The sequence below is a fragment of the Oryzias melastigma genome, linkage group LG6, assembly GCF_002922805.2.
Source record: "Oryzias melastigma strain HK-1 linkage group LG6, ASM292280v2, whole genome shotgun sequence".
Classification (NCBI taxonomy): Eukaryota; Metazoa; Chordata; class Actinopteri; order Beloniformes; family Adrianichthyidae; genus Oryzias; species Oryzias melastigma.
This window is the reverse complement of record NC_050517.1, coordinates 34,964,578-34,973,986: the sequence shown is the minus strand read 5'-3', so window position 1 is coordinate 34,973,986 and position 9,409 is coordinate 34,964,578. Positions and strand designations below refer to the sequence as shown.

The window sequence follows — 9,409 nt, the reverse complement described above, 5'->3', positions numbered from 1 at the left end:
TTGCAAAGATGATTTTGTTTTTCTTGAAATCTCAACTTTAATCCAAATGCATTTTATTTTTCCTTTATATTCAAATGCAAAACTGTTACAAAAAACAAGTTAATTGATGCACAAATATGATCAACTATGCCATTTTTTTAATATTTAAAAGTCATTTTTAGAAAGTTGATGCACCAATGGCCTTAAAATGAAGCTGAAAATAGAAAGAAATATTTTTACTCATCTCAATTAACTGTAATTTATGGGTGTTCCTCTGTTCTCTGAGCAAAATGGAACATAAATAAATATTGATGATGCTGAAGGGTGTGCCTGCTTGTTGTGATGCTATGACAAAGGAGGCAGCAAGTGTTTGACGCTATAGCACAGCAACACACCCAGAACTGAGGTCACCTGAGCAGCATAAAAGCAGAGGAGCTGCTCAGCAGCAGCATCAAACCCCGGAGAACTCACCTGTACATCAGGATGAAGCTGATCTTCTCTCTGTGTCTCATCTATGCGCTCTGCAGCTCAGGTAACAACATTCACCTGGTTTCTTTTAGTCTGGGATGTTTGAACCGTCTGGTCCATCTGAGCTGCTGTTTCTGTATTTTACCTTCATTTATGTTCGTTTATTTAAAATATAAATGTAAGAAAAACTTTAGATATTCACACATATTAAAGGTGATGGTAAAAACATTTGACTGGGATTGAGAAAGTTTAGTTTTGTCATTGATTAAAATCAATTTGTCATCATTATGTTTACACACAATAACTTTATTATAAAGGCAAAAAAGTTAATCAAACATTCGTGATTTTGATTTAGATGAATAAAAAAACGTTTTTTTCTCTCCAGCTGCTGCTCTTCAGTGTGACGCCTGTGCAGATCAGACATGTTCAACCACAGTCAGTAAGACGTGCAGCTCAGAGACCATGTGTATTACAGCTTCCATCAGAGGTATTCCTCTTCTCCTCTCACACGTTACTGAACATGTTCTGGAAGGTTCTGTGGGATTTCCATCAGTAAAACCATCTGTACTTTGACTCTGCAGCCACTTCATCTCAAGGTTCAGGAGCATTAATCTACAAGGACTGTGCTGCTGCTTCTCTTTGTCCAACCACTGGAGCTGCAACCTTTTCCGCCGCCTTGACTTTTTCCAGTGCGATTGCATCAGCTCAGTGCTGCAACACGGCCAACTGCAACTCCCAGACCCTGACATGTACGGACACTCAGCTTTTTACTGAAGAAAACCTCAGATTTCAAAACCATGTGGATGTTCCTCTGAAGTTTCTACACATTGGTCTTGTTAATAATAAAATCTTTTACTGTTTTTAGTTCCGGACCCTCCGTCTGCTAACGGCCGGACGTGTCCCGTCTGTGACCCGACCACCTCTCAGTGCAGCTCTACAGTTACATGTTCAGGAGACCAGACCAGCTGCTTCCAAGCAACCAGTGAGTTTTCATGACAACTAAACAAGTTTGACGTAAAAAATATATCCTTCTGGTTTGTAATAATCATCAGCCTTTGTGTCTTAATAAAGCTCATAAAACAAGCCAAAACATAAAGAACAGATTAAAAACATTTTACCTAGACCTATATTTGACAAACATTCCTATTATTCATGTATTCATAAACTAAACCAAGTTGTGTTGATCTACAGTGACAAACGGCTCAGCAACATATCCAGTTGTGGGCTGCGTGTCTCCAAACACATGTGCAGCTGCAGCGAGCCTGAATAACCTGCCTTTCATGAAGAGCGTTGGTAACATCGTCACTGGACCGACCTGCAGCGCCGCAGCCATCATCACAACTGTTCAACCAACCATCTCTACCACACAAGAAACAACAACTACTGCCACATCAACTTCTACAACCTCTGAAACAACAACCGCTGCCGTTTTCACCTCTATATCCTCAACTGCTATCACACCAACCTCCACAAGTTCCGCATCCTCAACGACTGCCGCGTCAACTGCCCCAACTTCTGAAACCACTACTAATGGTGCATCAACCTCTGAAACCACAACTGCACCTGCATCTACATTAACACAAATTGAGACTACAACTGCTGGCGTGTCAACCTCTACCAACTCTGAAACAACATCTACCACCTCAACCTCTGAAGGCACTACTTCTGCTGTATCAACCTCCACAGCCTTTGAAAGCACATCTGCTGCTGCATCAATATCCACAACCTCTGGAACCACAACTGCTGCTGCATCAATCTCCACAACCTCTGGAACCACAACTGCTGCTGCATCAATCTCCACAACCTCTGGAACCACAACTGCTGCTGCACCAACCTCTGAATCCACAACTGCTGCTGTATTAACCTCTGAATCCACAACTGCTGCTGCTGCATCAACCTCTGAGACCACAACTGCTGCTGCATCAACCTCTGAATCCACAACTGCTGCTGTATCAACCTCTGAAACCACAACTGCTGCTGCATCAACCTCTGAATCTACAACTGCTGCTGCACCAACCGCTGAATCCACAACTGCTGCTGCATCAACCTCTGAAACTACAACTGCTGCTGCATCAACCTCTGAATCTACAACTGCTGCTTTATCAACCTCTGAGACCACAACTGCTGCTGCATCAATCTCCAGAACCTCTGAATCCACAACTGCTGCTGCTGCATCAACCTCTGAAACCACAACTGCTGCTGCACCAACCTCTGAATCCACAACTGCTGCCGTATCAACCTCTGAGACCACAACTGCTGCTGTATCAACCTCTGAAACCACAACTGCTGCTGCATCAATCTCCACAACCTCAACTGCTGCCGTATCAACCTCTGGAACCACAACTGCTGCTGCACCAACCTCTGAATCCACAACTGCTGCCGTATCAACCTCTGAGACCACAACTGCTGCTGTATCAACCTCTGAAACCACAACTGCTGCTGCATCAATCTCCACAACCTCAACTGCTGCCGCATCAACCTCTGGAACCACAACTGCTGCTGCACCAACCTCTGAATCCACAACTGCTGCCGTATCAACCTCTGAGACCACAACTGCTGCTGTATCAACCTCTGAAACCACAACTGCTGCTGCATCAATCTCCACAACCTCAACTGCTGCCGTATCAACCTCTGGAACCACAACTGCTGCTGCACCAACCTCTGAATCCACAACTGCTGCCGTATCAACCTCTGAAGCTACAACTGCTGCTGCATCAACCTCTGAAACCACGTCTGCTGCTGCATCAATCTCCACAACCTCTGGAACCACAACTGCTGCTGCACCAACCTCTGAATCCACAACTGCTGCCGTATCAACCTCTGAAACTACAACTGCTGCTGCATCAACCTCTGAATCTACAACTGCTGCCGTATCAACCTCAACCAACATTGAAACCACAACTGCTGCTGCACTAACCTCTGAATCCACAACTGTTGCTTTATTAACCTCTGCAGTCTCTGAAACCCCAATTTCTGGTGCATCAACCTCCACAGCCTCTGAATCTACAACCTCCGCAACCTCTGAATCTACAACTGCTGCTATATCAACCTCCACAACATCTGAAACCACGTCTGCGGTTATGTCCACCCCCACAGTCTCTTCAGCTTCAACAGCAGCTGCGTCAACCTACAAAACTTCCACATCTTCAACTGCTGCCACAGCCACATTTACAACCTCTGCGCCCTCAACTGAAACCTCATCCACCTCCATCAACCTTACACCCTTAACAGCTCCCTCATCCAGCTCCACCACCTCTGCACCAGCGACTGCTGCCTCATCCAGCTCCACCACCCCTGCACCAGCAACAGCTGCCTCGTCCAGCTCCACCACCCCTGCACCAGCGACGGCTGCCTCGTCCAGCTCCACCACCCCTGCACCAGCGACGGCTGCCTCATCCAGCTCCACCACCCCTGCACCAGCGACTGCTGCCTCATCCGGGTCCACCACCCCTGCACCAGCGACGGCTGCCTCATCCGGGTCCACCACCCCTGCACAAAAGGCAGATGGAGCACCAACTGTACCTGTAGCAACAGGTGGAGCAGCTACAACTGTTTCACCATCTGTAACCAATGGTGCATCTGGTTCCATGACTGTTTCTTCATCTGTTACTAACGGTGCAGCAGGAGCTGGAACAACCCAGTCAACCACAGTGTCAACAACCAGCAGTTCTGGAGTTTCTGTCCAAATGTGTCTTTTCAACCTCCTGCTTGGTCTTCTTGTCTTCATGTTGTAACTGATGATGGATGTTTTAGGGATCTTACTTTTGTTGGGAAAGTTTAATTTCTTTCTCATATTTAAGTAAACCATTAGCATGGCTAACAATGTAAATACAGAAATATGAAAAAAAGTCATGGTATTAACTTCAACTTTGAAAACTATTTATGATATTACTACAATTATTATTTATCATACATATTTATTGTTTATTGTTGGTACGAAGTGTTATTTACTATTTATTGTTTAAAACTTAAGCAACTTATTTTTCTAAATCCATTATTTAATATTTATTTGTTTGTGTTTCACGAGATTATTTGTTGTCTTTTTAACCAGTTCTAATAAAGTGTTATGTTTAAAATTAGAATATGTTTGATCTTTTTCTATCGCCTGAATTGAGGTTTTGGTGACGTAAGACAAACATGAATTTCTGAACAGGTGTTTCCATATTCAGCAGGTCCATCACCGCCTCACTCATTCCTCTGCGTTGTGTTAATCAGGAAGGGTTGTGTCGCGGTCTTTTATTCAGGAGAAGAGTGAGCTCAACAAAATGAAGAAATAAATTGTCAGATTAACAATATTTAATAGAGTTTCACGTTCAACAATTTGGGTTAAGCCGAGAATTACATTTTTTTTTATACTTTATTTTTATTATTTTTTGTTACATAAACACAAAACACAAACCAAAATCAAAATAAAGGTCGATTCTAGGTGCTTCACAGATCTCTGTTGTACAGTGTCCATTTTTTCCACTTTCTGTGTAATTGTGCCTCTTGCAGTTTCAATCTGTGTGATATTGTTTCCGTTGAGTAGATGTTGTTGATTGTTGATATCCATTGGTCCTTAGACGGGATCGTCTTGGTGCCCCAATTCCTGGTTAATGTTTTTTTGGCGGCTAGTAACATAATTTTAAATAAATATTTGTCACTTTGGTGGATTGAGTTTCCTGAGAACATGTACAGATAAAATAGTTCTGGTACCAACGGAATTGTATATCCAAGCACTTTGCATATTATATCACCCACCATCCTCCAAAAACCTGTTACATTCGGACACTTCCAGAATACAAGTGAATGGTCAACATTTATTTCTCCACATCCACGCCAACAGCTTTGATTTGTTTTTAACTGTTTGTTCTTCAGTTTAGGCGTTAAGAAATATCTTATAAGATTCTTCCAGGCGAACTCTCTTCATGTTCGAGATTCAGTGGTGGTATGGTGGTGTCTCCACATGTCAAACTAATCCTGTTCAGATATCTTTATGTTTAGTTCTTTTTCCCAATTATCTTTTACTTTTAAAGTTGTGTTTTTATCATACTCTGTTAAGGATTTATACAGTGTACTAATCAGTTTAATATTGCCTTATACGCCTTTATTATTGTTTGAACTAACCCACACTCATCTCCTCAGGAGTTGCTCTGTATCACAGTCTTATAATAGTTTCTCATTTGTAAGTATCTAAAAAAATCCTGTTTTCCGAGGTGGAATTGTTTAGTCAAGTTCTCAAAACTCTCCAGCTGCCCTTCTTTTTCTAACAAGCACCATGCTGTTATTCCTTTTGTAGTCCAGTATTCATAAGTGTGGTCAAATTCTGCTGGTTTAAATTGCCTGTCATATGCTACCCATTTTAATTTTTTGACATCATTTAAGATTTTATATTTTATGATTTGTTATTATCAAGAACAGGCAGACAGCTGGATCCAAGTGCAGCAGGTTTATTCAGCACAGACAGGGCAACAGGCGTGATGCACAGCTAAAAGTCCACAACACTAAATCAGGGTCAGGCAGGCAGGGGTCAGGCACCAGCATGAGAGCATCAGAGGAAAACCAGAGTAGTCAGGATCCAGGTGAGGGTCAGGCACGGAGAGGAGTATGTCACTTCAAATGTTTGGTGGTCATGCTGTTTGAACTCAGCACTGCACCTAATGTTGATGGGTCTAGAAATCGGGAATTCCAATTCTGAGATTCATAGGTAATTCATAGGTGGTACAGGTTGAGAGGTTTGATGAACAGAGTAGATCTGAACCTTTGAGAGGTAAACATATCTACTGCAGGACTGGGACACTGAAAAATGTTTATTTGGTACCATGGACAGCACAGCAGCAGGCTGGCTCCTGTTCTGGTCATTTGGCTGAATGAGATATGCAGTTTCTGGTGACAGCTATGCATGTTTTTTTATTTTTTATTTTGATTTTTTTTAGAATCACAGGGGCCTCAACTCAGGCCTTACAAAAAGAGAAAACGCATTTTATTTTTAGGCTTAAAACTTTATTAGAACTGGTTTAAAAAGACAATAAATAAGGAGGGCAAACACAGACAAATAAATATTGCATTAAAGGATTTATAAATAAATTGTTGGGTTTTAACCAATATATAGTAAATAGCACTTTTTTCAAAATACAAGCAATAAATATGAATGTTAAATAATTGCAATTATAATAAAAAATAACTTTTAAAGTTTAGGTTAATACCCTGATGTTTCTGACATTTCCTACATTTATATTGTTAACCATCTGATGATGTTTTCCTTAAACGTGAGAAAGAAATGAAACTTTCCCAACGAAAGTAAGTTCCCTAAAACATCCATCATCAATTACAACATGAAGACAAGAAGACCAAGCAGGAGGTTGAAAAGACACATTTGGACAGAAACTCCAGAACTGCTGGTTGTTGACACTGTGGTTGACTGGGTTGTTCCAGCTCCTGCTGCACCGTTAGTAACAGATGAAGAAACAGTCATGGAACCAGATGCACCATTGGTTACAGATGGTGAAACAGTTGTAGCTGCTCCACCTGTTGCTACAGGTACAGTTGGTGCTCCATCTGCCTTTGGTGCAGGAGTGGTGGAGGTTGATGAGGCAGCTGTAGAGGGTGTAGAGTTAATAGAGGTGGATGTGGGAGCTGGTGTAGGGCTGGTGGATGTTGATGCAGCAACAGTTGAGATTTCAGAGGTTGATGCGGCAGCAGTTGTGGTCCCAGTGGTTGGTGCAGAGGTAGTGGACGTTGCTGCAGCTACAGTTGTGGTTTCAATGGTTGATGCGGCAGCAGTTGTTGCTTCTTGTGTGGTAGAGATTGTTGGTTGAACAGTTGTGATGATGGCTGCGGCGCTGCAGGTCGGTCCAGTGACGATGTTACCAACGCTCTCCATGAAAGGCAGGTTATTCAGGCTCGCTGCAGCTGCACATGTGTTTGGAGACACGCAGCCCACAACTGGATATGTTGCTGAGCCGTTTGTCACTGTAGATCAACACAACTTGGTTTAGTTTATCATACAAACATAAATAATTAAACGTTTTTTTAAATAAACGTCTTGGTAAAATTTTTTTAACCTGTTCTTTGTGTTTTTGACTTACTTTATTAGCTTTATTGAAACACAGAGGCTGATGATTATTACAAACCAGAAGAATATATTTTTTTACGTCAAACTTGTTTAGTTGTCATGAAAACTCACTGGTTGCTTGGAAGCAGCTGGTCTGGTCTCCTGAACATGTAACTGTAGAGCTGCACTGAGAGGTGGTCGGGTCACAGACGGGACACGTCCGGCCGTTAGGAGACGGAGGGTCCGGAACTAAAAACAGTAAAAGATTTTATTGTTAACAAGACCAATGTGTAGAAACTTCAGAGGAACATCCACATGGTTTTGAAATCTGAGGTTTTCTTCAGTAAAAAGCTGAGTGTCCGTACATGTCAGGGTCTGGGAGTTGCAGTTGGCCGTGTTGCAGCACTGAGCTGATGCAATCGCACTGGAAAAAGTCAAGGCGGCGGAAAAGGTTGCAGCTCCAGTGGTTGGACAAAGAGAAGCAGCAGCACAGTCCTTGTAGATTAATGCTCCTGAACCTTGAGATGAAGTGGCTGCAGAGTCAAAGTACAGATGGTTTTACTGATGGAAATCCCGCAGAACCTTCCAGAACATGTTCAGTAACGTGTGAGAGGAGAAGAGGAATACCTCTGATGGAAGCTGTAATACACATGGTCTCTGAGCTGCACGTCTTACTGACTGTGGTTGAACATGTCTGATCTGCACAGGCGTCACACTGAAGAGCAGCAGCTGGAGAGAAAAAAAAAAAAAATTTTATTCATCTGAATCAAAATCATGAAAGATTGACTCTGATCTTTTGCAGGTATAATAAATTTATGGTGTGTTAACATGATGATGACAAATTTAATTTGTAATCAATGACAAAACATTCTAGTTTCAAACAAAACTTTAATTTGATAATTTCATTTTCTTTTTAGAATTTAGTGTTTTATTTTTTAATCCTCAAAATGTTATAACTGATCTTTTCAAAGCTTTCTGAATCCCACTCAAATGCTTTTATTATCATTATTATTAACATGTGAATATCTAAAGATTTCTTATATTTTAAATAAACGAACATAAATGAAGGTAAAATACAGAAACAGCGGCTCAGATGGACCAGACGGTTCAAACATCCCAGACTAAAAGAAACCAGGTGAATGTTGTTACCTGAGCTGCAGAGCGCATAGATGAGACACAGAGAGAAGATCAGCTTCATCCTGATGTACAGGTGAGTTCTCCGGGGTTTGATGCTGCTGCTGAGCAGCTCCTCTGCTTTTATGCTGCTCAGGTGACCTCAGTTCTGGGTGTGTTGCTGTGCTATAGCGTCAAACACTTGCTGCCTCCATTGTCAAAGCATCACAACAAGCAGACACACCCTTCAGCATCATCAATATTTATTTATGTTTTTTTATGCTTATATTTATTTAGCTCAAAGAACAGAACAACACCCCATAAATTGCAGTTCATTAAAATGATGAGCAAAAACATTTAATTTGATCGTTTCATCTTAATGACATGGATGACATTTACATGTAATAAGGAGCAAATATTTGTTGATATTTTTAGTTGTTTCTTGTTGCTGTTTGTGTTTAAACATGAATGAGTAAAACGTGAAAAACGTTCCTCTGAATGAGAAGCAGTGATGGATTCCTGCGTGAGCGTTGTCTTTGACGCTGAAGAAAGTGATTAATGTGGAGTGGAATGCTTCATATTACAGGCTAATACTGCGGCCTGTGTCACAGTCCTGTTCTGTACGTCAGGAATCTGGTCCGTTCACTTCTCTGCTGAACGGCGGGGTGCAGCACGCCGTCCTCCCATCATGCAGCAGCTGACCCATGGAGGGTTAATAAAACATGTTATTGAAATAGCAGAACAAAAGACAAAAGTCTACATAGATGCCAGAATTTGATCAAAACTGAGGTTATTATCTTTAAAGAAAAAGGTTGG

The 9,409-nt window shown here is 41.7% G+C and overlaps 1 protein-coding gene and 2 long non-coding RNA genes across 3 annotated transcripts; 1 reads left to right on the top strand and 2 right to left on the bottom strand.

Moving 5' to 3' along the window:
* The first annotated feature begins 298 nt into the window (after window positions 1-298).
* On the top strand, window positions 299-5,304 carry LOC112152558 (mucin-22-like). Its single transcript, XM_024282215.2, has 5 exons — window positions 299-511; window positions 833-934; window positions 1,029-1,196; window positions 1,313-1,429; window positions 1,639-5,304. Exons 1-5 carry the CDS (start codon window positions 463-465, stop codon window positions 4,179-4,181), a joined length of 2,979 nt encoding a protein of 992 aa, XP_024137983.2. The 5' UTR covers window positions 299-462; the 3' UTR covers window positions 4,182-5,304.
* A 556-nt stretch (window positions 5,305-5,860) lies between these two features.
* On the bottom strand, window positions 5,861-7,711 carry LOC118598908. The gene is made up of 2 exons (XR_004948139.1): window positions 7,613-7,711; window positions 5,861-7,398 (listed from the first exon to the last, which is right to left on the bottom strand). It is a non-coding gene; the product is annotated as an uncharacterized LOC118598908 (long non-coding RNA).
* Window positions 7,712-7,835: 124 nt separating this feature from the next.
* On the bottom strand, window positions 7,836-9,337 carry LOC118598893. Its single transcript, XR_004948120.1, has 3 exons — window positions 8,630-9,337; window positions 8,108-8,209; window positions 7,836-8,013 (listed from the first exon to the last, which is right to left on the bottom strand). It is a non-coding gene; the product is annotated as an uncharacterized LOC118598893 (long non-coding RNA).
* Between the last annotated feature and the right edge of the window lie 72 nt (window positions 9,338-9,409).